The sequence below is a fragment of the Suncus etruscus genome, chromosome X, assembly GCF_024139225.1.
Source record: "Suncus etruscus isolate mSunEtr1 chromosome X, mSunEtr1.pri.cur, whole genome shotgun sequence".
NCBI lineage: Eukaryota > Metazoa > Chordata > Mammalia > Eulipotyphla > Soricidae > Suncus > Suncus etruscus.
In genome coordinates, this window is record NC_064868.1 from 98,216,142 (window position 1) to 98,243,605 (window position 27,464).

The 27,464-nt window shown below is 40.9% G+C and overlaps 1 protein-coding gene across 1 annotated transcript; it reads left to right on the plus strand.

The window, feature by feature from the left end:
* Positions 1 to 12,500: 12,500 nt before the first annotated feature.
* MOSPD1 (motile sperm domain containing 1) lies at positions 12,501 to 26,671 on the plus strand. The gene is made up of 5 exons (XM_049766711.1): positions 12,501 to 12,750; positions 12,866 to 12,941; positions 14,932 to 15,149; positions 23,230 to 23,391; positions 25,296 to 26,671. The coding sequence occupies exons 1-5, from the start codon at positions 12,597 to 12,599 to the stop codon at positions 25,325 to 25,327; spliced, it is 642 nt and encodes a 213-aa protein (XP_049622668.1). The 5' UTR covers positions 12,501 to 12,596; the 3' UTR covers positions 25,328 to 26,671.
* The last annotated feature ends 793 nt before the right edge of the window (positions 26,672 to 27,464 follow it).

The window sequence follows — 27,464 nt, forward strand, 5'->3', positions numbered from 1 at the left end:
CCTGGAGTAATGGCTTTCAAAGTATAGTAGCAGCCTCTCGGAATCCTCCAGGGGGCTTGTGAAAAATGCCAAGTCCCAACGCCAGTTCTGGATTCACTAAATCAAGGGTGAGACCCAAAGACTTTGCAGTTCTCATGATTCCCAGGTGAGCTGTTCCTTCGGTTTGGGCACCACATTCAGAGCAACATTAGTATCCAGAATCAAGTCTAAACACCCAAATTTGGCAGAACAGATATTTCCACATCTGCCTTCTGCTTATCTTTCCAGCCTTATCTCTTGACACTCCCCCCCTCCACACTCAGAGCCTTCTGCAATGCCAAAGCTCAAAGCTCAGTCTCCTTCATGCCTCTACACCTCTTCCTGGAATTCACCTCCTCATCCTGCAAACTCCTATTTTAAGGCCACTTGTCACTTTTTGGTGCCCCCACAGCAAAATCTGCTTTTCCAGTTCAACTGACTTTTTTTGGAGGGCCGAGACGATGGTTTCCTATTTTTCCCTGTTTCCTACTATAAAGCCTGGTAACTACATACCCCAGTAAATGTTTGCCAAGTGAATTTTTTAGATTCTAAAATAACTGATGGGGCCAGAGAGATAGCACAGCGATAAGGTGTTTGCCTTGCACGCAGCCTATCTAGGACTTATGATGGTTCAAATCCCGGCATTCCATATGGTCCCCCGTGCCTGCCAGGAGCGATTTCTGAGCACAGAGCCAGGAATAACCTCTGAGCACCACTGAGTGTGACCCTAAAACCAAAATAAATAACTGAGTGCTGTGTGTAACAACATATATATATATGTAGTGAATTTTTTTGTTTGTTTTTGGGTCACACCTGGCGATGCTCAGGGGTTACTCGTGGCTCTGCACTCAGAAGTCGCTCCTGGCAGGATCAGAGGGCCATATGGGATGCCGGGAATCCATTGGTGGTTGGCCACATGCAAGTCAAACGTCCTACCGCTATGCTATTGCTCTGGTCCGTATGTAATTAATTAATATAAATAAGGCTTTGTGAATTGCCCAGACATACTGGGATGTTTCTGATAAAACGGGCTAAAATATCTAGTTTAAATTCAGGGCTTTTTTGGTGGGGGTTGGTCTAGGCTGGTAGCTCAAAGGTTTAGAGCTCATGCTTTGCATGGGGTAGCCATAGAGTTTGGTCTGTGGCAGCTGATGATCTTTCAGTACTGCTGGGAATGGCTCAGATGGGTGTGATTCTGCCCCCCACCTGCAAATAAGAGGGTATTTTTGGGGAAAAAAGACATTACTGGAAGTCCTTTTTTTCTTAAAAAAAAATCTTAAAACAGGAGCTGGAGTATTAGCACAGCTGGGAGGGTATTTGCTTTGCACGCAGCTGAGTCAGGTTCAATCCGAGACATCCCATACGATTCCCCTGAGCCTATTTGTGATTCCTAAGCGCAGAGCCAGGAATAACCCCTGAGCTCCACCAGGAATGGTTCCCAGATCCCCTAGGAAAAAGCCCTCAAAATATATAATACCCGATAGCCTTAGTACTCCATATTATTTATAGCTGTCACTTTCATAGTCAAGCTAGCAACTTACATCCCCCAAGCCTTAGGAAATGTGTAAAAAAAAAACAAAATTGCCCAATATTGAGCAATGAAGTAACTAGAAAAATGCAAAGTGAACGTTGTCACAGCACTTGTGAAAGAGTCTAGGAACGTAGGAACATAGCCATCATCAAAACTACTAGACAGTCCTTAAATTGTAATGAGGAAGAGAGCAGCATTTCTAAGCTGAGAAAGCAAAAAAGGTTTGTCACACAAATGTGTATCGAGCAAAAAAGCATAATTGCTTTCAATGATTGAGTACTGAGTTTGCCATGGGCAAGTACTGCACAGTGTATGGAGGAAAAAGATTAAAAATAAGTCCTTGTGCCATATAAAAGGGTTTGACAGAAGGGGGGATGAGTCCAAGTAAACTCAAGAGTTTGAGAAAGGTCTTAAGGAGCCATGCCGGTGAGCCACCAGTTTCTGGAGAAGCCTGCACTTTTCCGTCATACTTAATTGTCTTCAAACTTTGCCACCATTTTTATTCAAGAATCTCCAGGACCCCTTGATTTCTCTTCTCCATCCTCTGAAAAAAAGGATGGAGCAAGAGAGCAAATAAAAATACACTTTTTTTTTTGGATTTGGGGTCACACCCTGCGGCGCTCGGGTTACTCCCAGCTCTATGCTCAGAAATCGCTCCTGGCAGGCTCGGGGGACCCCATGGGATGCCGGGATTCAAACCACCATCATTCTGCATGAAAGGCAAATGCCCTACCTCCATGCTATCTCTCCGGCCCTTAAAATATACTTTTTATAATTTTTTTTATACAGATCTTGGCTCTGTCTACACATTTGGAATCTCTAGTGGTAAAAGATACTGATACTGTCCTATTTAATCTGTCTTGTCTCTGGTCCCTCCAAAGTGTGAAAACAGAAAAGAATCATGCGTCCGGTTGGGGGGGATACTGGTCTCTCTGGACTGATGGTAGGAAGTGAGTGTGAGAAATTTAGGGTCTCTCTTTTTTTGTGAAAGTAATTTGCAAACTGGTCACAAGGTGGTGTACATACATCGGGTTCTTTTCCAAATTTCATGATTTGGCATGTCCCTGGGGTATAGGAAAAGGACAGGGAAGTTAAGGCAGTTATTGTACCTTAGCTCCTGGTTATACTACCTTCCTTCGAGGGACCAGATGTTGAAGCTCAGGATTTTCTCTTTTCCCTTTTTGGGGAGCCATACCTAGCTGTGCTCAGGGGTTGCTCCTGGCTGTGCACTCAGGAATCACTCCTGGCAGGCTGGGAAGATCATATGGGATGCCTAGGATTGAACCCAGGTTGGCTACATGCAAGGCAGAACCCTACCCACTAAATTTATCACTCTGGCCCAGAGCACAGGATTTCTAAACAGTGCTGGCCTGCTTGAGCACTGAGGAGCCCTTGGGGAAGGAGATGGAAATTGAAGCTAAGGGGGGAGAATAGGGTGGAGAGGGGAAGCAGAGGTGGCTGGGAATGCTGCTTCTGTCTGGCCCTCGTACCCCAACCCATGACAATCAGCCACCTAAGATATACTGTTCCTTTGATTGCAATCCTTTGCCTCTCTCTATTTTGGGGGGAAGGGGGTCACACCCGGCAGCACTCAGGGGTTACTCCTAGTTCTACGCTCAGAATTTGCTCCTGGCAGGCTCAGGGGACCATATGGGATGCCAGGATTTGAACCACTGTCCTTCTGCATGCAAGGCAAATGCCTTACCTCCATGCTATCTCTCCTGCCTCCTTTGCCTTTCTTTTATGAACAAAGTGTGTTTATCCATGTAGAAAGGAAATGATCATCCTCAGCAGATGAGACAGTTATTAGTTGCTACCTGTAGGTTTACTGATAAACTCAGTATCTGTTCAAGTGTCTCACACTAAATTGGGGTCTTTTCTGGATATGTTGGGGGAGACGGGAATAACCTACTGTAACCTACTGTAAGTGATCTGGCAGGGCTGGAGCTGTGGCACAAGCAGTAAGGCATCTGCCTTGCCCGTGCTAGCCTAGGACGGACTGCGGTTCGATCCCCTGGCATCCCATATAGTCCCCCAAGCCTGGAGCGATTTCTGAGTGCACAGCCAGGAATAGCCCCTGAATATCACAGGGTGTGCCCCCCAAAAAAATACAAAAAAAAAGAATAAAAAGAAAAGTGATCTGGCATTTTGTCTGATCTGGGGTATCATAATGAATGCCCAGCACACAGAAAGCCAAATACACCATCTATTCTTTATCATCAGCCACTTAGAAGTAATTTCATGAGGTCGACAGAGGAGTATAGGATGGCCACAAGCAGGGAGAATTTGAGCTATGTCTGAAGGAAGGCAAAGTTCTAGTGTCCAATCTATAAGCCTGTTATTGATGCCCTAGTGTAGTTCAGTAAGCAACCTCCACACACCTGGTGAGAAAGGGGGCACAACTTAGCAAATGAAGATGTCTCTTGATTTCTCCTGGTGGTGAAACTGAAAAGGAAGTCTACCTGAGTCTTGAGATTTGGCACACCCTTGGGAAGTCTTCTGGAAAGGAAGTGATTGGATGTAGAGCAGGGGTCTTCAAACTACGGCCCGCGGGCCACATGCGGCCCGCAGAGGAGTCTGATCCGGCCCACCAGCAGTGAGCGCTGTTTGGTTGCCAAGATACCTGCCAGCATATACACTCAGTGTATATCCAAATATCAGGAACCATGCACTCAAAATGGTAACCATCTTTGGTAGCACTTATGCCTGTGAACAGACTTTTTCAAGAATAAAACATCTGAAATCTCCAACCAGATCAAGATTAACTGATGCCCACTTGAATCACTTGTTACGGCTGGCAGTGACAAATATGGAACCCGAACATTTACCATCTCTTTAGCCAAAAGCAGGCCCACAGTTCCCATTGAAATACTGGTGCGTGATCTGTTTATTTATAAATGGTTTTCATTTTATTTATATAAGATATGTGCAGTGTGAGTAGGAATTAGTAGCTCATATAGTCCGGCCCTCCAGCTTTCTAAGGGACCGTAATCCAGCCCCCACTTTAAAAAGTTTGAAGACCCCTGATGTAGAGGAATGTGAGCCTGGAGGGCAGAGTCCCCTGTGAGACTAAGTCCCCTAACCATCCTGGGGCCTGCTGCTTTCCTCATCTGTAAGGTGAGAAGGGTTGAGAGCTCACATTCTTTGACTTTGTGCTTGACTTTTGAAACACAACCTCATAAACTGATTTGCAGTAAGGTTTACTGGCTTAGTCTATAATCTCTCTCCAGAACTTTTTTGTAGTTCATCATTTTGCAATATCGACTTAGAACAGAATGAAAACAGCTCATCTCCAGAAAAGCGTCAGTTAATGGAAGGTATTATGCTTCATTATGTTTGTTGGCAGAAAATCTAATATGACTCTGGTGACCTGGTGCTAATTCTTCCTGATTTCTCCTTTGGTTGGAGTTTAGGAGACAACTTATATCTTAGCCAAGGTAAGCTCTAAATGGGGGTTGGGCCTATAAAAAGAACTAATAAAGTACTCAGAAATTATTAAACAGGAGGATAGACAGTCTGTTGAAGGAAATGTGTTCCTTCACCGGAAACTCATTCCACTCAGAAAGAGTAACTTGCTAAATCAAAACAACGTTCTGCTAAGTGGTTAATAAAGTGAGTAGAATTTTGACTCTGACCTATGGTGAGGAACTTCTCAAAGTTTGAGCCAAGGTTTGAGCATGCTTTTCTGTTTGATTAATTTTGACATTATAACTAGATCATAAACTCTTTTACTTTTCTTTTTTCCCTCTGGATAGTTGAACTTTCCCTTTACTTTAAAATTATGATTATCATTTAGGTAATATGTTTACAATATTACTGCAACCAAAATTATATCCACCAAAGTGTCCCAATCCCCCACTGTATTTATGTCACTTCTAGTCCCTTTGTATTTCCCCACATTACTCCCACTGCTTGGTCAGTTCGGCTTTGTAATCGAGGGCCAAGTGTTGGTCATCGCTCGATACTGTCTATGCCTTTGTTTTGGTTCCCTCTGTACCACAGGTGAGTGAGGTCATTGTGATTTGTCATTCTCCCTCTGATGTTTCACTTCAGTCTGATTCACATCGCCAGAACTGCCAGCATCTACCTCTGCAAACTCAAAAAACATTCATTTGAAGGGCACTATGCACACCATGTTCATTGAGCACTGAATGAGCCATGCTATGGCAGCTATTCCATTGTCCAAGTCAGGTGAATGAATAAAGAAGTGCTAGTATGTGTGCACAATGGCTTTGGGACCACACCTGGTGGTACCAGTGATCGAACCTGGGCTTCTTACACACAAAGCATGTACTCAGCACTTTGGTTCTCTTGTTGTTGTTGTTGTTGTTGTTTTTGGGTCACACCCGGCATGGCTCAGGGGATACTCCTGGCTCCATGCTCAGAAATTGCTCCTGGCAGGCAGGGGGGACCATATGGGATGTCGGGATTCGAACCGATGACCTCCTGCATGAAAGGCAAATGCCTTACCTCCATGCTATCTCTCCAACCCCCAATTTTTTTATGTGTGTGTGGTTTTTGGGTCACACCGGCAGTGCTCAGGGGTTATTCCTGGCTCCAGGCTCAGAAATTGCTCCTGGCAGGCACGGGGGACCATATGGGACATCGGGATTCGAACCGATGACCTCCTGCATGAAAGGCAAATGCCTTACCTCCATGCTATCTCTCCGGCCCTGTACTCAGCACTTTGAGCTGTCTCTATGGCCCTTAATTTGACAGATTTTTTTTGGTTTTTGTTTTTGAGCCACACCCAGTAACGCTCAGGAGTTACTCCTGGCTATGCGCTCAGAAGTTGCTCCTGGCTTGGGGGACCATATGGGACACCGGGGGATCGAACCGCAGTCCGTCCAAGGCTAGCGCAGGCAAGGCAGGCACCTTACCTTTAGCGCCACCGCCCGGCCCAATTTGACAGATTTTTGGAGAGGGGCACACCTAGTGTAGTACTCAGGACTTATTTCTGGCTCTGGGATCACTCCTGGGAATGCTTGGAGAACCATCTACAGTTGCAGAGATCGAATCAGCACTGGCCACGTGCAAGACACATGATTTAACCCTGTACTCTCTCTCTCTGGCTGCCTAATTTAACGTGGATGTTTTTGTTTGTTTGTTTTGGGCTACACCCAGCAGTGCTCTGGGGTTACTCCTGGCTCTATGCTCAGAAATCTTTTCTGGCAGGCATGGGAGACCATATGGGATGCTGGGGGTTGAACCCAGGTCAGCTGTGTGCAAGGCAAATGCCCTCCCCACTGTGATATTGCTCCAGTTCCAAAGGTAGATATTTTTTGAGGTCTCCAGAGTGTTAAGAATTTTTTAAAAAAAAGATGCAAAAAGATTATATTTCCAATAGCATTTTACTCATATCCAAGAAAACAGGGTTCATTTTTTATTTCCCTTTTCCATACAAAAGGTTGCATACTTTACACTCAGTATTGCACCTTACTTTTGTTACTTAGCCCTCCATACGCTTGAAGCTCAGTCCAGTGTCACACGGCACCACTATCTCCTTCTCGACCAGCTAGCCCAATGAATGATTCTATCATACTTTATTTCATAAATCCCTTATTAACAGACAGTAGGACTGATTCTAATCTCTCGCTTTGGAGAAGAAGCAGAGGCAGGGGCATGCCCAGCAATGCTGGCGGCTCCTCCTGACTCTGTGCTCAGGATTGCTGAAGAGACCTTGTGCTGGAGCAAACTTTAGCTCTTTGTTTGGTGCCTCCACATGGCGGTGCTCAGGGGCTACTTCTGCTCTGTACTCAGGGGACCATGCAGTGCCAGGGAGTGAACCTGGGCCTCCAACATGGCAAAGAATGTGCTAAGCTTGATGAGCCATCCCACTGATCTCAGTGTTTTGGTTTGAACTCTTAACAACACATTGATTTCCAGTCTGTGGTCTATGTGTTTCACAGGAATTATTTCTATGACCCCTTAGCAAGTCAAAGGAAAGCTTTCTAATACATGATACTACACAGGGGAAGGGTACCTTAAAGTAGAATCTCTAGATTTGGGAGCATTTGCTCTTTTTTTGCATTTTGGGTCACAGCCAGTGACGCCCAGGGGTTACTTCTGGCTATGTGCTCAGAAATCCTTCCAGGCTTGGGGATCATATGGGATGCCAGGATTCGAACCACTGTCCTTCTGCATGCAAGGCAAACACCCTACCTCCATGCTATCTCTCCAGCCCCCTGCATTTATTTATTTATTTTTGGTTTTTGGGTCACACCTGACAGCACTCAGGGGTTACTCCAGGCTCTATGCTCAGAAATAGCCCCTGGCAGGCACAGGGGACCATATGGGATGCCGGGATTCGAACCATCGTCCTTCTGCATGAAAGGCAAATGCCTTACCTCCATGCTATCTGTCTGGCCCTGCATTTATTCATTTATTTATTTATTTATTTATTTATTTATTTTTTGGTTTTTGGGCCACACCCAGTAATGCTCAGGAGTTACTCCTGGCTATGCGCTCAGAAGTTGCTCCTGGCTTGGGGGACCATATGGGACACCGGGGGATCGAACCGCAGTCCATCCAAGGCTAGCGCAGGCAAGGCAGGCACCTTACCTTTAGCGCCACCGCCCGGCCCATGCATTTATTTTTTAACTTTATTTATTTATAATTATTGATTGGTCTTTGTGCCACACCCAATGGCTCTCAGGGGTTACTCCTGGCCCTGCACTCAGAAATCGCCCCTGGCAGGCTGGGGGACCATATGGGATGCTGGGAATCAAATAGGTCCCTCCTGGGTCAGCTGCATGCAAGGTAAATGCCCTACTGCTGTGCTATCTCTTCAGCCCCAGCATCTGCATTTATTGTGGTTGGTTGACCAGCAATATTTGAGCGTGCTACATTGTGCTCACCATGTGTAATCAAACTTTTCTGTTTGCTTTGTTTTGGGCTACACCTGGAGATGCTTAGGAGTTAATCTTGGCTCTGCATTCAGGAATTATGTCTCGTGGTACTTGGGGATCATATGGGATGGCTGGAATACAGCCCAGTTTGGCTGTGTGTAAGGCAAAAGCACTCTCTGCTGTATTATCTCTCTAGCCCCCTCAAACTTTTTATTTTTGCCACTCTGGTAGGTATTCCATATAGCTTGTGTGAGTGTGGTTGTGCTTTCTGTTGTACATTTAAGAACAATTTGTATGTTCATTTCTAAATTTTTTTCGGGGGGGACCACATCCAGTGGTGCTCAGGGGTTACTTCTGGTAGTACTCAGTCATATGGGATGCTGGGGACAGGACCTCAGTCGGTCATGTACAAGGTAGGTACCCTCCCCACTATTCATTTTTATATCGCTGTTCATTTTTATATCATGCTGTCTTAAGATGGTTTGTAGGTCTTCTAGAATACAATAGAAATTTAGATATTGCCTATGATATCTATGGAAAATTTTGGAGTTTTGTTTTGGTTTATAAGGCTTTTGGCCATTCAGAATATAGTAAGTAAATATAATAAATTTACAAATAATTTTTATTTTTAGAGGTTAGAAGGCTTAAGATTAAAATAAAGATATTCCACGGGATTTTTTTAATTATTTTTGTGTTTTAATAGTTTTTACATTTAATGCTTTGATCCATCTGGAATTTACCTGTATGAAATTTTTATAAGGAGTAAAAAATTAAGTCATTTTTCTCCCTAAATGCATATCTGGTTTTACAAAATTTTTCTTGACTAATCTTCCAGCAGTCAGAGGTGCCACCTTTTACCATGAGCTAAGTTCTCATACTGAGTTTTAGAGTGGTTGGTTAATATTATTTAATGAAGCCAAATTTGGATGTTCTATTCCAAGTTTCCTAAGAAAGTAATTATAGGGTTTATTCTTTATTAAAAACAAAAAAGCCAACATACCGAACTTCTGAGAGCACATTATCCAAACAAATATGTATGACTCTTAGGAAAAGAAATTAGAACAAATAAAATTCAGGTTAATTAGGTAAGGGTGGGGGCAGTTTTTTGTTTATTTGTTTTTGAGTAATACCCAGTGGTGCTCTGGGCTTGTTCTTATTTCTGTGCTCAGAGATCACTGATCGAAGTATTCAGGGACTGTTAAAGTGCTGGAAATCAAACCAGGGTCTCTAAAGTAAAAGGCAAATATTTTACCCTTGTGCTCTCCCCCGGGCCCCTTAATCAGGTAATTTTCTGAATAATCTTAGTTTTGTTTTTATCAAAACAGAGTTACTTTAGTATAATGGAGGGAACCCTCTACTAGGCAACTGCAGCCTGTTGGCATACTTGGGCTTTTTTCTAACTTGATAATAATGACAACCAACACTTAGAACATTACCTGATGGTAAGTGCTTTAAGTTTCACATCTATCAATGTGCTCAGTATGTAGAATGTATATTAAATATATATATATATATATATATATATATATATATATATATATATATACTTAATGCAAAGTTTGTAGCCTCTTAGGAATTAGACACCTGTTAGATATTATTACTACAGGTCCATTTGACTACCCCCATCATAAATCAGCACTCTTCTGAGCCACATGCATACTTATGTCCGGACCAAAGGCGCGGAGGGTGCCAGGATGCTGTGATGATTCTTTTAAGTTGAAAGAAATTAGGAACTGATCCAAGAATGATGTTTTGCCTAATTATCTATCTTCCTAAAAAAATACCAGGAAATAAATCTTCACTGTGGGAGGTCCTGGAGGTGAGAGACAGACAGCCTTGTCACCCCAGACTAGAGTTTACAGGGTCTGTTTTCAAAGCATATGTAAATAACTGCCAATTCTTTCCTTTCTCCCCAATTAGTATTGCCTATTCCCTAAGCTTAGATAAGGTCCCTGGAATAGCCTGGGGGCCCTTGTCTACACAGAATTAAAATTGGTCTTTTCTCTAGCTAGCTTTTGTTGTTTGTTTATTATTAAGCCAAAGAACCAAGAGCACAAGGGAAAGTCCCCTCCCCAACTTCTCCTTCAGACACAAAGTATCTGGGATGTCTTTGGACTTCTAAAAAGGCCAAATTCCTCTTTTCTTGGTTTTAAATGTTCTTCTTTGTTCTCCCAATACAGGCCTGAACCATTTTTGGCCTAAGACCACCACAAATATCATTCCCAGGCCTCTCTTTTAATTATTCAAATTATCTTCTAATTCCTTAGCAATGTATACCACAGAATGCATTATATTAGAGGTAGCTTAAATATTTCCTCTCAAAATTAGGCTTGGGTTCCTCCCTCCCTCCCTCCCTTCCCTCCCTCCCTCCCTCCCTCCCTCCCTCCCTCCCTCCCTCCCTCCCTCCCTTCCTTCCTCCCTCCCTCCCTCCCTCCCTCCCTCCCTCCCTCCCTCCCTCCCTCCCTCCCTCCCTCCCTTCCTTCCTTCCTTCCTTCCTTCCTTCCTTCCTTCCTTCCTTCCTTCCTTCCTTCCTCCCTTCCTCCCTTCCCTTCCTTTCTTTCTCTCCATTCCTTCCTCTTCTCTTCTCTTCTCTTCTCTTCTCTTCTCTTCTCTTCTCTTCTCTTCTCTTCTCTTCTCTTCTCTTCTCTTCTCTTCTCTTCTCCTTTTCTTTTCTTTTCTTTTCTTTTCTTTTCTTTTCTTTTCTTTTCTTTTCTTTTCTTTTCTTTTCTTTTCTTTTCTTTTCTTTTCTTTACCTTTCTTTTCTTTTTTCTTGGGCCACACTCGGCAGTGCTCTGGGTTTACTACTGGCTCTGCACTCAGAAATCGCTCCTGGCAGGCTTAGGGGACCATAAGGGAGACTGGGGATCAGTTCCAGGTCAGTTGTGTGCGAGGCAAATACCCTACCTCTGTGCTATTACTCCGGCCCTAGGCTTGAGTTTCTTGAGGGTAGAGGCTTTGTTTTATCCATCTGTATATGTCTGAGCTGTTTCTGATAGCTCTTGGCCTGGCATAGGCACTCAACTGGCAGAAAAGGATTTAAAACTTCCCGCAAAACTCGACAGTTTCCTATTTAATACTGGACATCAGAATCAAGGCTCTTGAGCCCATTAGCTAGTAAAAGAAAGATTTAATCATTCATTAAATTTCTTATTGAATGTATGAGAACCCCCCAAAAAAGTATTAAGTCATCTATGGCCTATTTTCAAAGTGTGATCTACAGGGTGAAAATCAGCCATTTTCTGTGATCGTATATTTTTGCTTTTGCATTTTATTTTTAAAAGCCACACTTCGGGTGCTAGCTAAATCAGTGTTGTGGATTAAAATTAGATTAGGAAATAAATACAGAAACATCACACTTATCAGACAGTCAGACTTCTGCCAGCTACAACTATCTGGAACATATTCACAACCCCAGAAGGAATCCAAAAAAGGTCTCTCAAGTTGGAAAAAATAGCTCTGTGTACTTGAAGTAGGAGGGGAGGCTTGTTGCCACTTGGATGCAAAAGTCTACTTCTGACTTGGACTTTTCTTAGAAAATTCGGCTACTTAGCAAGATTCAGTATTCAACTTCCTTTCAAGACAGTTTTACTTCTCTTGAGTTTCAGTAGCAGAAGATGAACTGACCCACTCATGCTGTCAGAAACTACTCACTATTGTCATGGTTGAAATGCATTCCCTTGGTCTCTTATAAGTCCTAGAGACTTACTCTTTTTATTTTATTTTATTTTTGTCTCAAAGAATTCCCATTGGCTATATAAAATTCATTGTGACAATACTTACTCTTCTTTAAGAAAATAGCAGATTCAGAAGAGTGATGTCCCTTTGCCTCATCTCTTTGCCAGGGGCTGATTTCATTGGCCACAGAAAGGCTTCTTTATTCCCTTATGTAAGTATTTATGTAATGTTTCCGAGCTCGAGATCTTGATTGAAAGGAGCATGTGTAAATCTCTGTGCATAGTTTGGGAAAAGCTATATAAGAAGGCCAAAGGCAGAGGCAGAAGGCATGTTGAAATGACTTGGAAATGTAATTTTAATGCAAGCCAAACATAACTCATGAAAACAGGTATCATTCAGCTTTATTTCTCTCTTCTCTTTCTAGATTGCCAAAATGCTTTGGAGTTTTTAACTGACTTTTAAGAAAAGTCCAAAATAGCTTTGAGACTGTATAAACAAGCTGCAGCAAAGGGGATTCAGTGCCAATGCATCAACAAAAAAGACAGTCAGAGTTAGTGGAAGGAAATCTTCCTGTTTTTGTGTTTCCCACGGAGCTAACATTCTATGCAGATGACCAGTCAACACATAAACAAGTGTTGACTCTGTATAATCCTTATGATTTTTCCTTAAAGTTCAAAGGTGAGTCTCCTAGGTCTATTTCTGTGGCTTGTATCTTGTCCATTTAATTTTTAACTTGTAGAACTTAGTTTCTATTAAGCAAACTACTAATGACCATTGTGACTTTTTCTTTCAGTTTTGTGTACTACTCCAAATAAGTATGTTGTCGTAGATGCAGTTGGCGCGGTAAAGCCTCAGTGTTGTATGGATATGTAAGTCAAGATCACCTTTTGCTAACATGTTTTTAAAGTGTGTTAATATTTGTGTGTTTAACTTGGAAATGCTCTTTTCCTCAAAATCCTTGCTACATTAGCATTTATTGCTAATTTTTTTGGTAGGGGGCAGGGGTATACCTAGCAGTGTCAGGGAACCATACAGTGCTGTGAGGTGTGGAGCCCGAGTCTCCCTTTGAGCTATCTCTGCCACCCACCATGCAACTTTTTTTGGGGGGGGCCACACCTTATAGTACTCAAGGCTTATTCCTGGTTCTGTGCTCAGGTCACTCCTCAGGTGACCATATGGGATGCTGGGAATTGAGCCCAGGCCATTTGTATACAAGGCAAACACCCCACTTGCTGTGCTATCCCTCCAGTCCCTGCCATTTTAGTTTTGTCAAAAGTTTAAGACAATGAAGATGTTTGTAATAAATTCAAAACAGATTGAGCAGATACCCAATAATATTTCCTTACATTGGGGAGCGTGTGTTAATATTTTTATCAACTTTTCCTCACTATGCTTTTAGTCATAGCAAGGATAGTTGAGAAGAGAAAGTTCTAACATTTTTTCTTTCAATTTCTCTAGCGGTGATAGAGAATCTAGCTTTTTAGGAGGAGGACATCCTGCTATTTAGAGTGACCTCTGCAAAGCTAATAATACCGAGCTCTGAGAACAATGGTCACACAAGCTCATATGAAGTGGTTCAGCTAATAAACCTGGAAGTTAATCTGTACAGACAGGAAACAAGCATGTAACTGCTCATCTGTGAAAGGTTATCGGAGCTCTTCCAGATCATTTCATCTTAAAGAGTGTTAGATAAGTGATTGTTCAAGCTGTTCATATTTACTTTTCACTTTAGAACTTGAGATGACCAGCCTAATTCACTGACCAGTCCTTAATTTCAACTACGAAGTAAATTGTGTTATTTAAATCTTCTGTGGCCATGATAGATCTATTCTTAGGAATATGAGGATGTGTTTTGATACCTTTCTTTTGATTTTCATTCAGTATACAATAAATAAGGACTAGTTATAAGAAATGAGTCTCTTTTCAGATATATGGATTACTATTTTGTTTGTTTGGGGGTCAAACCCAGTAAAGCTCAGGGATTATTACTGGCAGTACTCAGAAGACCCTATGGGATGCCAGGAATTGAACCTGGGTCAGCTGTGTACAAGGCAAGCATCAGATCCATTGTACTATTTCTCTGGCCCCAATAAATGGGTTACTTTTAACTGTTTCATGTCCTCTGAAGAATAGGAGTAAAAGAGCATTGCTGCTTATTCAAATTACAGTGCTTTATGTTTAGAGAAGACAGAAATGCATTTCTAGCCTCCTGCTGCATTGATCATACTAGATCATTTATTCAGTTGCTTGCTTTAACTTGTTAGCAGGGCTTTAATTTGAAATCTAGGGTGAGGCTTGTTATTTAATGGATATAGAAGTGGCAGTGGGAATTCATGAAACTCATTGAGGGAAAGAAAAAATTTCATATTTTAGTAAAAATATTGTTGCACTCAGCCACCAAGGGGGTAAATGTCATTGCTAAAAGAAACTTTTTTCTTTTTTTTCCTTTTCAGGCAACACCTAGTGGTGCTCAGGGCTTACTCCTAGCTGTGCACTGGCATCACTTGGGGGGTACCATCTGGGGTGCCCTGGATCAAACTTAGATCAGCCTAGTGCAAGGCTAGGGCCCTATCTGCTGAACTATCGCTTCGGGCCCTAGAATAAATTTTCTATGCCTTTCTTTCTCTTACCAAAAACTTTGAGTCTGTGTTTTTATCAAATCCTTTGAGGCCCCCTCATTTCTTTTTTACTACCTTGTGGCTTTTATTTTTAAACATCCTTAGCAAATGTCTCATTTCAGTATTTAGCTCGGTCACTTAGTAATATCTTATGTTTTAAATTTTTTTGCTGAACTTGGGTTCTATGGGTTCCAGGAATCTAAACATCACTTGTCTTGTTTTTCTTTTTAAACAACTCCAGTGTGATTCGCCATAAAGATGTTCGATCCTGTAACTATGGTGTAGTAGACAAGTTCCGTCTACAGGTTTCTGAGCAGAGCCATAATAAATCTTTAGGAAAGAAAGAGGTTGTGGCGACTCTTCTACCGTCTGCAAAGGAACAAAAAAAGGAAGAAGAGGAAAAACGAAGCAAGGAACATTTATCCCAAAGTTTGTTTTATGAAAAGTCGTTTCAACCAGGTAGTTTTGTTCTTTTTAAGGCCCTTTTGAGGGGGGATTACATGTATTTAACTTTTAAATCATCAAATCACAATCAAATAATAGTTGAGAAATAATGATCACATAGTAATAGAGTCAAATAACCTAAAATCATTGGATAGAATAATAATCAAATAATCAAATAGTCATCAAGTCAGATAATCCAGGGACTCTGAGTAACGACTAGTGAAATAATCTGCCACTTTATTTTTTATTTTTTAACTGAAACCCACTACAAATATGTTTATAATGGTGCTTAAATAAAGACACTATTATAAGAAAAAAATTAAATATAAATCTTCAGTCCATTTTCCTTTTAATCTTTCTCTTATTCGTCCTCCTCTTCTTCCATAGTAATTGAGTCAAATAATCCAATAATTATTGGATAGAATAATAATTAAATAATCATGAAGTCAGATAATCCAGGGATTCTGAGTAAACTTAAACTGCTTCAGAAGTGAACCCAGAGATGGGACCACCCAGCCCAAGAGCTGGTCTCCCTGGAAGAGGCTGTATATAAGGAAGGACCAATGTTGCCATAACCTTTGAAGTACCTGAACCCTGAGAATGTAGGTGACTAGTACAATTTGGCAATTATATACTTTTTGTTCTGTGACTTTCCTATATCCTTTCTCATTTAATTAGTTCGAAGGAGAGAGATTGTGCTTGGCAATAGGCCAAACTTGGTGCACTGTTCATATTATTTTGAAAAAAAATCTCATTAAAGTTGAAGTTAATTAAACTAAGTAGATTATAATATCCCCTGTGGGCTATTAATTGAATCCCTCTCCATTCCTCATTTCCTTCCAGCTTAGATATTCCGAAGTGTTATGATAGATTCTTTCAACATTGACACTCTCCTCATATTCAGCTCTTGGATATCATTCCCCCTCCCTTTTAGTGTCTCATTATCTCCTTCCAACCCTATGATAAGAGAAAGAAGATAAAAATGTGTCTGTAGAAAAGCATGGCAACTTGTAGATCGTGATATATTACTGTGATAGCTGTCCTTGAAAGTGCAGCATCATATGTGAGGGATTAAAATCAATCTCCTTATCATTGCATTAATTCATACCTCCCTGTCAGTGTGTTCATGTTAGAATGTTGACTTCAACAAGACAGGAAGTCACGCCTCTTAGACTTACTTGAACCAAGTTTTTCCCAGGTCATGTAGAAAGCATCCAGATTTTCATGCTGATACCAAGACTTGTGGCCCAGAGTGCTTTCTTCTTAGCAACTATTATTAACTAACAGTGCTTTCCTTCCTCTTAACTAACAGTGCTTTCCATCCTCTGTGGCTAAAAGAGGACCTCAGCAAATGTCACATGGATGTTCTATTAGTATTGTGAAATTCACTTGTAAATATTTTACTTTCCTACTATTTGGTTAAGGTGCTCTACAGTGGTGGTTGGGGGTAGGGGAGAACAGTTGTCAAGCTGGGGAGTGTTGGGGCCATCAGGGATCAAACTTGGGAATTATGCTGCCAGAACCAGGCAGCATTCTGGTCCTTGGAGCTCTCTGCCCTGGGAATTTTTTTTTGGTTTTTGGGTCACACCCAGCAGCACTCAGAAGTCATTTCTGCCTCTACGCTCAGAAATCGCTCCTGGCAGGCTCGGGGGACCATATGGGATGCCAGGATTTGAATCACCATCCTTCTGCATGCAAGGCAAACACCCTACCTCCATGCTACCTTTCCGGCCCATACCCTGGGGATTTTTTTTTGTTGTTGTTTTTGTGCCACACCTGGGGATGCTCTAGGGTTACTCTTGGCTCTGTGTTCAGAAATTGCTCCTGGCTTTGCTGACCATAAGGAACGCCAGGGATCGAACCAGGTTCGTCCTGGGTCAGCCACATGCAAGGCAAACACTCTACCAGTGAGCTATCACTCTGGCCCTGTCTTTTAAAATTTTTTTAGCTTTGGGGGCCACACCCAGTGGTGTTTGAGAGACCAGGCAGTGTGCGGGATTGAACTTGAGCCTCCTGAATACAAAGCAGTTGCTTAGATCATTGAGCTGTCTTTCAAGCCTGGACTTAAAAAAAATAGAGGCTGTGTTCAGTGATGCTGGGAAAGGCATAGAGCAAGTTAGATCAAGAGGGCACAGGGGTGAAATGCATGGTAGGCATGCTACTTGTACTAGTTCCATGGCCTATATACTCCCCTAGAATAATTGCACTCATTTGTGGAATATTAGAAAATACAACACAGTATGAAAATAGTACCCAAATACAACAAGTAAACAAAGGCCAGTAGGACTGATCCAGATTAAGAAGCTTTGCACAGAGGGGAGGTAGTGCAGTTAGAACAGAGAAGTAACCATTGTGACAATTAATAGTTGGGAATGACCATTGGGAGCTAAAAGGTGATAAAGAGATATGCATGAGGGGGCCCGAGAGATAGCATGGAGGTAGGGTGTTTGCCTTGCATGTAGAAGGATGGTGGTTCAAATCCCAGCATCCCATGTGCCTTGAGCCTGCCCAGAGCAGTTTCTGAGTGTAGAGCCAGGAGTAACCCCTGAGCGAAGCCGGGTGTGACCCAAAAACCAAAAAAAAAAAAAAAAAGAGAGAGAGAGAGATATGCATGATACCCTTTCAGAAATAGTATTGCAAACTACAGTGCACTCACACACTGGGGCCATTGATAGTATAACTTGTACAACTGGTGAAAAGATGAATGCTGAAGCTTTATATGACTGAGACCCATTTTTAAAAAATTTAAAAGGAAAAAATGACTGAAAGTGTTCAGAGGGATATGGTGGGATGGGCACTTACGTTGCACACAGCTGATCCTGATTTGATCCCTGGCACTCCATGTGGATCACTAAGTCTGTCAGGAATGATCTGAGTACCACCAAGTATGGTAACCCCTTGAAAATAATAAAATGCATTTTCTAGAGTAAGTAAAGAATATTGGGGCAGAGACTGGAGTGATAGCAAAGTGAGTAGGGTGTTTGCCTTGCAGCCAACCCAGGTTTGTTTCCTGGCATCCCATATGGTGCCGTGAGCCTCAAGAGGAGTAAATTCTGAGTACAGTGTGGCCCAAGAACTGAAGGAAAGAAAGTATTTTGGGAGGATTCAAGAGATAGTTCCATTCAACCCATATTCGATTTTCACCACTACATATGGTTTGCAAAGCATCATCAAATGTGATACCTGAGAACAGAGCCAGGAATAAGACCCGAGTACTGCTGGTTACAGCCCAAAGATTAAAAAAATATGTGTGTTTATGATCTTTTGTTTGTGGGCCACAAACTGAGCTTACTCTTGGCCCTACACTTGGGTCACTCTTGCCAGGGCACAGATACGATATGCTGGGGATTAAACCCTGGTCCACTGCATGCAAAGCAAATGCTCTGCCTGTGAGGATTCCTCATAAAATACAAGTATTTTATGCTGAATCTATACAGTCTTGCAATTATTTTTGTGATAGATTACTTTAATAGCCAAAAATAATGAGTCAAAGTTTAGTTATAAATACATATTTATAATAATATTTTGTATATTTATATTATAAATATATATGTATAAAGCATTTTCTTTTTTAGAAGCCAGGAGTTCCCAAGCAGTACTTAGAGAGCCTTGGAGCTCCTCATAGAAATTCTTGCTTGAAAGTTCAATTATTGGACCTATAAATACTCTTTCTCTGGCTTTTAGTGCTAGAGGCTATGGTGCTGTATCAGTGTTTGGGGGGCTTTGTTGTGCCAGAGATTGAACCTGGAGCATGTGCTCCTACTCTCTGTGCCATCACCCCAGCCCATTTTATTATTCAGTTTTGTGTTTTGGGCCACACCTGGCAATACTCAGGGGCTGCTCCTAACTCGGTGTTACAGGATTACTCTCTAGTGCTCAGGGAACCAGGAAGTGTCAGGGATTGTGCCCAGTCCTTTTGCAGGCAAAGTGTGCATTTGCTCTGTCACTCCAGACCCTACTAAATTTGAAAATAAAATGGGGTGTCTGGAGAGAAAGGTTTTTTTTGGCCCAAGCTTGATTCCCCACGCACCAGATCCTCCCCTGAGCTGGGAGTAATCCCTGAGCACTGGTGGGTGTGCCCCCCAAACCAAAACAAAAAATAGCCTCATTATAACTCAAGTGAAAATTATCCTAAAAGACTAAAAATGGCACTGTATTAATTGTGCATTTTTCTTTTTTTCTTTTCATTTTCAGCTGTGTCCACTCAAAGTGTTAGGGCATACTCCTGGCAGGCTCTGGGAACCCTCTGTGATGCCAGGCTCGAACCTGGGTTGGCTGTATGCAAGGCAAGCACCCTTCTTGCTGTACTGTCACTCTGGTCCCAATGTCTTCTTGAATTTGTATAATTAACCTTACATGTGGATCCTGCAGTATATTAGAGAATTCATCCCATTCTAAGATTGGAGCAGGTAGATGAATGAGGCTGTTCTATATTAGCAGAATCCACCATGGAGTCTTTCCTTGACAAAATGATTTTGATCCCACCTAGATGAGCCCTTTATGTTAGCAAGCTGAGTGAGGGTTGGCACATTACACGAGGTGTTTACCATTATGTCCTGGGCACCTACTTGCCTGGTGAGGACACAGGAGTGTGTGCTTGTGCTTCAATGAGTGTGATGGCTTCTCATCTTCTGCTGAGTTGTTTTTCTTTGACTTACCATGTCTATTGCCATGCTAGAGTGAGGCATCTATCACAGCAGGGCTTCCAGAGTCCTGACCAACTCATAAAATGAGCATCCACCCCCAGGCGGTTTTATTAATATGGCAGGAAATTGGGTAAGAATTTTTCTTTAATCGAATATAATGATAACTGGCTTAGTTCGTACTGAACAAGTGATATACATAGGTGTATATATATACCTATATATATAGGTATATGCACACACACATATATTGGTTTTGGGGGCCACACCTGCGTGTGCTCAGGTTTTACTCTGTGCGTAGGGAATTGCATGGAGTATGGGGTGCCAAGGATTCAACCCAGGTTGGCAGCATGTAAGTCAAGAACACTACTCGGGGCCAGAGAGATAGCACAGCCATAGGGCGTTGGCCTTGTAAGCAGCCGATCCAGGATGGACAGTGGTTCTAATCCCTGCAGCCCATATGGTCCTTCCATGCATGCCAGGAGAGATTTCTGAGTGCAGAGCCAGGAGTAACCCCTGAGCACCACCAGGTGTGACCCAAACACTAAGAAAAGAACCCTACCCATTATACTCATTCCAGCCCCAACAAAGTGTTATTTTTATTTGTTTATTAATATATAGTAAATGCACATCACTTCCATTATGACGAATTCTAAGGTATTTTTTCACTGCTAAGTTTCTCTGAACTAAAATGTCAAAACCAATTAGAAGCTTTTCTGGGAAGTTTGGAAGTGGCATTTCTGCCCGCCATTAGCTTAGAAAAAGTGTAGTAGAGGTAGTACAAGTATAACCATGTTGTGAGGCTCTGAGTTAGATGGAAAAGTGTTGAAGATCATAGAAGATTCAGATTTTAAATAAAGTGCATTGATGACAGTAAAAACTGAGAAATTTCTTCTTGGGCTTACCATATTAAAAACATTGAGCAGCAATAAATTCCACAAAGGAAATAGCACCGATCATCTGGCAGTTTGTACAAATCTGTTTATGTGCATCCCATTTTGCTTTCTAGACCTGGCTTGAGCACATAAGTGCAGTTCTGTTTTTAACAGAATTTATGAGATAGCAACAAAGCATATTTCACCAAATACCAAAGCCCTATTCGTTATTAAAACGATGCTTTGAAAAGGTGCAGCTGAATCTTAGTGGGGTTGTCTTAATTACATTACTGATGAACTGCTATGTGTCTGCAGTGCTTGAGTCAGTGCCCTTTGACTTAAAATTATGTTCTTTATTATTGTATATAATAGTAAAAAATTGAAAATGACCTAAAAGTCCATCAATTGGGAGCTGCTTAAAATTATGAATAGTCATCGAAACAGATGTCAAACTGACATTTAATTTACAAGGATACGATAGAATGGTACATGATTACATATTGACATAAAAAGGTGTTCAAACATTCCTGAAATAAAAGTTGTAGAGCTATAACTACGATTTTATTTATGTAAAAATATTGTTTTATATGTTTATATGGGTCTTTAAAAATCTGAATGGATCTACACAGTGTTATTTTTGTAAGGGTGGAAATAAATATAAGAAATTTTATTCTTTCTATATCTCTAAAATGTGAACCTTCCAATACCAGTACCAGAAAAAAAAGTTCCAATTTAAAAAACTCAAGGGCCAGGGATATAGCTCAGTGAAAGACCATTTGCCTTGTGTGTATGAAGCCCTAGGTTCATTGCCTGACACCCCACAAAAATATATTTTAATTATGTGTGAAAGTTTGTGGGGTGTGACTTTAAATTTTGGAACTACAGTGTGGTTGTGGGGTGAATGAAATAGTTGTCATAAATAGATATTTTTCCGGAAAACTTATTTTTATAAAAATGATATGAAGTTATTTTATTTCGTAATTAAGAAGACTCATCTGGATCTATATATGCTACTTCATCAGCAGCAATAATTATAACATTTTAATTTGTTGTTACCTCTCTGGCTTTGGTAAGGCTCAATTAACTTCACACAATAGCTAGGTATTAATAATTTAGAAAAGCTGCATTTAATAATAAAATGAACTTTCATTTTATTTCATTAATAAAAACAAAGATTGTGTTGCTGTTGGCTATTCCTTGTAAAGAAGTGAAGGGTAGTGGAAAAAGCCATGCAAGAGAATATGTTATTAAGTTTCTTGAAAACTTAATACAAGTGTGACTCGTACAAATATAGCCAGAACTGGAAGAGCTGGCCTCATAGCCAATGTTTGTTTGTTTGTTTGTTTGTTTTTATTTCTTTGGGGGTAAGAATACTTGACATAATGTCTGCCCTCTACAAAATTTGAAATGCATAATCATGTTTTTTTTGTTTTGTTTTATACTTTGAGCCATACCTGGCAATACTCCTGGGTTACTCTTTTGGCTCTGCACTCAGGAACTACTCCTGGAGGTCCTTAAGGGACAGTATGGGATGCCTTGGAACTTACCTCTGGATTATCGCTCCAGCCTTCACTGGAGGCTTTTTTTTTGGAAGCTGTTTTTTAACTATATGTAAATAACCTCTAGCAGATCTCTAGAAATATTCATCTTGCATAATTGAAATTAGATACCCAACAATTAGGAACATGCATTGACTACCTCCCCTTTTCCCCATTATTTTGCTCCTAATTGTATGTTTCCTAGTTTAGGTACATTATGTAAGTAGGATCATGTGTTTTGAGACCTTCTGTGACTGGTTTATTTCCTTTGGTATCATACTCACCAGGTACTATTCTTTTCTAAATTGGGGGGTGATGCATGGGGTTAAGGATAATACAGGGGTTAATACACTTTGTATGTTGCCAACCTGGCTTGGCACAAATTTGGTCCCCTGATCACAGCCATTTGTAGCCTCAATGCCAAAGTAAATAAGATTTTAGAAAATAAAAATTGGGTGAAATAACTTATCTTAGGCACCCTTTCTAGGTTATTCCTGTGGTGCTCAGGAATCACTCCTCATGCTGCTCCAGAGACCACGTGTGGTGCCAGAGAGTCCCACTGCATGTACCTTTCCTGTTGTATTATCTATCTGGCTCCTTTCCTAGGCAGCTTGGGGAACCATATGGGCTGCCAGGGATCAAACCCTGGTCATCTGCACGCAGGGCAAATGCCCTCCCTCACATGCTATTGCTCTGGTCACTCATAGGCAGTTTTTAACAGCCATAGTGTCTTTGTGGTGCCTTAACATTTTCATAAAGGGTAGCAAGATGTTACATTGATTAGGACCAAACGTATGTAGGGGTTGAGCTAAGATTTCCCAGTGACGTAGGTCCTGAAATAGAATACCACACAAGTTGTCCACTAGAGTACAGGAAGCAAAGAGAAAATCTTGATTTCTTCATCTCAGCCTATCTTTTAACAATTCAATTTGGGTTTTTTGTTTTTGTTAAACATAATGGTATCATGCGGTGCCTCATTTCTACCAACTGTTTTAATATATTTCTAGATGCATGCTCAGAGGTTTTTGTTTCTTTACAGAAAACAAAACTGTGTCCTCAGGACCTAGTCTGCTAACTATCTTTCTGGGAGTGGTCTGCATTGCAGCTTTGATGCTTCCTACACTGGGGGATGTGGAATCGATGGTGCCTCTCTACCTCCACTTAAGTGTGAATCAAAAATTGGTGGCTGCTTATATTCTAGGTAAGTGTTTCCATGATGCATCCAGGACATCGATGTTGGCCAATTTTTTTTTCTGGCTTAAAGTTTATAGCAGTCCTCTGGGGGAAGCTTGGATTTATTTTAGGAAAACAAATCCAAGATGGCATCAAAAGTTCCTTGAGATAAGGTGTATTTTCAGATCCTGTTTGGGAGCTTATACTTAGTTCTTTTCCATTTTATTTACGTAGTCCCTATCATGTAGCCAGTTTGCAATGGCATAAAACATATGAAATGATTGTTTCTTAATACAGTCATTCTGCTTCTAAAAATTGCTCCTAAAAACAAAGTGATAAAGATGAGCAATGTAGCCTTATCTAGTACTGTGAAGCCCATTCCCTCACATCCCATGAATTTATACTTTCAGTTATCCCAGGCTTGAAATCCTATCATTAAATCATTTCAATTGAACAAACATTTATTTGGTTCCCATCTGTGTCAAAAGTCACATGACTCTTGTTCTGGTGATAAATTACTTTCCTCATTGTGTCTCGCTCTCTAGATTATTCTGAGATACCAACTCTAGCAGATTCTTTTATGTTTGCCCCATTTTTCTCTATTTCTTCACCCAACACTGTTGTTCATTAAAAAAAATCCATTATGCTGTTGCCAGATGGATTTCATTCTGTTTGGCCTTTGCCATCATTTTGGTCACCACTTCCTATTTAAAACCCTTCTATGGCTCTTCATATTTTAGTAAATGAAGAATAATACTACAGTTTGCAATCAAACCTCTGAAACTATGTCTTCTAGCTACTTTCCTACATGCAGTCTTGCTTAGAGCCAGTTCGCCTCTTTTTAGATCCCAGAAAATCTTGGCTCCTGCTCGTACTTTCCAATCCACATCCTTGCAGTCCCCTCACCTGAAATGCTGGTTCATACTGCTGCTTTTTGTTTTGTGTTTATGTCTTGTTGTTTGTGTTTATCTCAGCTTTACCTTTGGGGGGCATTGTTTCTGATTATTACGATTATTTTTCTTCCCTGTACTTGATCACTTTTTTTTGTTTGTTTTTTGGGTCACACCCACCAGTGCTCAGGGGTTACTCCTGGCTCTAGGCTCAGAAATCGCCCCTGGCAGGCACAGGGGACCATATGGGATGCCGGGATTCGAACCACCGTCCTTCTGCATGAAAGGCAAACGCCTTACCTCCATGCTATCTCTCTGGCCCCTGATCACTTTCTTGGCCACTCGTATTCTAATTGTTATGATGGTTTTGTGGTTCTGTGTACAAGTGTTAAAGAGATGCAACCAAGCAGCAATACTATCTTCTGTCTCCTTTTGACCCTTGGGGCCTTGGATACAAATAGGCTTGCGATGTTTTTGTTGATGAAGTCAGCTGTCTTTCCTGACACTTGAAAATGGCATGTCTATTATTATTATAGCTGATGTGACTGGTTAAAGTGGGAGGTATATTTGATGGTTAAAAAATTAGCTGTGGCCAGACATTAGTGATTTAATTAAATCTATCCAGTGACTGCCCATTGCTGTAAATTGGATTTCTTCTGTATAATATCAACTAAATTCAAATTGACTTTGAATTCTTGGAAGACTATCTGTCAATGTGCTGTGTTTTCTTTGCTCACTGAGGGCTAAACAATTGTTATCGAATGGCAGATTTTAACAAAAGTTATGTTTTTTTTTTGTTTTTGTTTTTGTTTTGTTTTGTTTTTGGTTTTTGGGTCACACCCGGCGGTGCTCAGAGGTTACTCCTGGCTGTCTGCTCAGAAATACCTCCTGGCAGGCACGGGGGACCATATGGGACACCGGGATTCGAACCAACCACCTTAGGTTCTGGATCGGCTGCTTGCAAGGCAAACACCGCTGTGCTACCTCTCCAGGCCCAAAAGTTATGTTTTTAACGTCTCTTAATTTTTTGTTTTCTTCCAAGGTCTTATCACAATGGCTATCCTCAGAACATGAGCAAGGAATTCAGTTGACTTCTGAAGTAAATCTTTCCTGAAAATATGAATGTGGACTGCCTTTTATCTCTATTCCACTCCATTAACATGCTACAAACTATTGAGTGATTTACAGTAATTGTAAATGCATAATATATATTTTAAATTGTTCTGTAATTTTTGTTCAGAGGACTCCAGCACATGATGCTGCAGATAGCAAGGATGTTTCTGAGTGCTGCTTAGGGAACTCTTTGAAGAATCTAAACCTGTTGTGCAAAATGCTTAAAAAGATTTATTTTCTCATCTTTTTTTTCTAATTCACTTGCATTATTCAGGTCCATGTTAAAGGTCTAAAAGAGCACACTGGCCGGCCTCAAAATCAACTTATTTTCCTAGCTACAATCGATGTTACTGTGTAGATTATATCGGCTCCTCACTAGAAGGTTGCCATGGTATTTCTAAAATAGCTTGCCCAGTCTATGTGTTTCGCATAAAATGGTGAAGAGTCCAGTTTTTCCTGGGATCTCACAGAAAAGAGGCCATTTGAAATTTGTCTGATGAGTAACAAAATAGGTTTGGATGCCCCAACGTGCAAGTTTTTGGTTTGGTTTTGTCTAACAACCTTACAGAGTAGTAGGGTGACCTCTTTATTTGGTATATGAATTCCATAGGAAATAAGGCGTTTGTTATTTGCTTCACTCTGGCTTTACCTCTAAAGTTAATGGAGGATCACTATCTTTTTCCTGCCTGTGAGTAATTGATTAGGCATATAAGAACTGTCAGTTGTTCAGTAGCTCAATCAGTAGCTCAGGTGGAACTGATTGTTCACCTTTAAACTCTAAAAGCCAACAATAGAAAACCCTTGATATCTGTGTCTATTTTATATCAGTCACTGAGACATTTTTAAGTTTGTATTTATTATTAAAACAATTTTACCAAAAAAAATCCCCAAAGCACAACTATTTACATTTCTTTATAGCTACTTCTGATCTCTAACATATAAATGTGTGTATATATGTATATATACATATGCAGTTTTAACTGTTACTGTCATAGGAACTGATATTTTGACTTAAGATTTTTATCCTGAGCACAATGCATTCAGAAACCCTTGCAAATTATCTTCTGGATCTTTTTACAGGTGGACCTTCTGCACAGCTACTGTTGTAGCCTTACAGAATATACAGAAACAAATTGTATGCCAGAGATTTTTTTTGGTTGGAAAGGTATTTTGATTCTAAACTCAAGGCTTTATATGTATACCCTTTCTTAGAACTTTCTCATTGTTTAACTGTTTGGGGAGCCAAGATCTTTAAATGGATTGTGTCTGTACATTGTGTAATAAATGAAAAGCACATAAATGTAATCTATTTTGAAATTTATAAAAAAATGCTTGGAGGTGACCCTTGTCTATCCATCTCAAGTCCTCTGTGTGTGCACCTGGAAATGTAGGCACACCTGTTTGATAACACATTGTAAAGATCAGAACTAATTTAAAAAAATAAAAGAAAGTGGAGAGCCAACTTTCACCATGATTGAGACATTTTTATCATCTGAGTTACCTGCAGGGACTCAGACTTTTGTCCATTTTCTTAAGCTGCCTTCCTGTCTGTGTGAATTGAATGATTGGAATGTGAGAGCTAAAATGCCTAAATTTCTTAATTTGTTAAGGAAATTGGCTTAATTTATTTGTATGACTGATTTTTAAAAATTTAAATAATCTTAGGTTACAAAACTATCTAGAGTCTAGGGGTACAATCTTCTGTCTTAAGTATAGATTGCTACACCACAGTCAACTCTAGTACCAATACTATATTCCATCACATAGTCGATGCTTCTACATGATCAATGCATCTTGATGTTTTAAAGAGGTTTGGGCACAATTTTTTGTTGGTTTTATTTTTGAGCCATACCTGGTGATGCTCAGGAGTTACTCCTGAGTTTTCCCTCAGGAATTACACCTGGCAATACTTGGGGTATATATGGGATGCAAGGGATGAAACCTTGCAAGGTTGACCACATGCAAGGCAAGCACCCTGCATGCTGTGCTGATCACTCTGAACCCATGGCACATTTTTTTTTTGGTTTTGGGGTCACACCCAGCAGTGCTCAGGGGTTCCTCCTGTCTCTATGCTCAGAAATCGCTCCTGGCAGGCTCG

What these genes read in the sequence shown, in the direction of transcription:
- MOSPD1 (XM_049766711.1), top strand. Translation starts at nt 12,597, where the DNA reads ATGCATCAACAAAAAAGACAGTCAGAGTTAGTGGAAGGAAATCTTCCT. An exon ending in TTTTTCCTTAAAGTTCAAAG is followed by an intron (nt 12,751 to 12,865) that starts GTGAGTCTCCTA and finishes TTTTTCTTTCAG; the next exon opens with TTTTGTGTACTACTCCAAAT. An exon ending in CCTCAGTGTTGTATGGATAT is followed by an intron (nt 12,942 to 14,931) that starts GTAAGTCAAGAT and finishes AAACAACTCCAG; the next exon opens with TGTGATTCGCCATAAAGATG.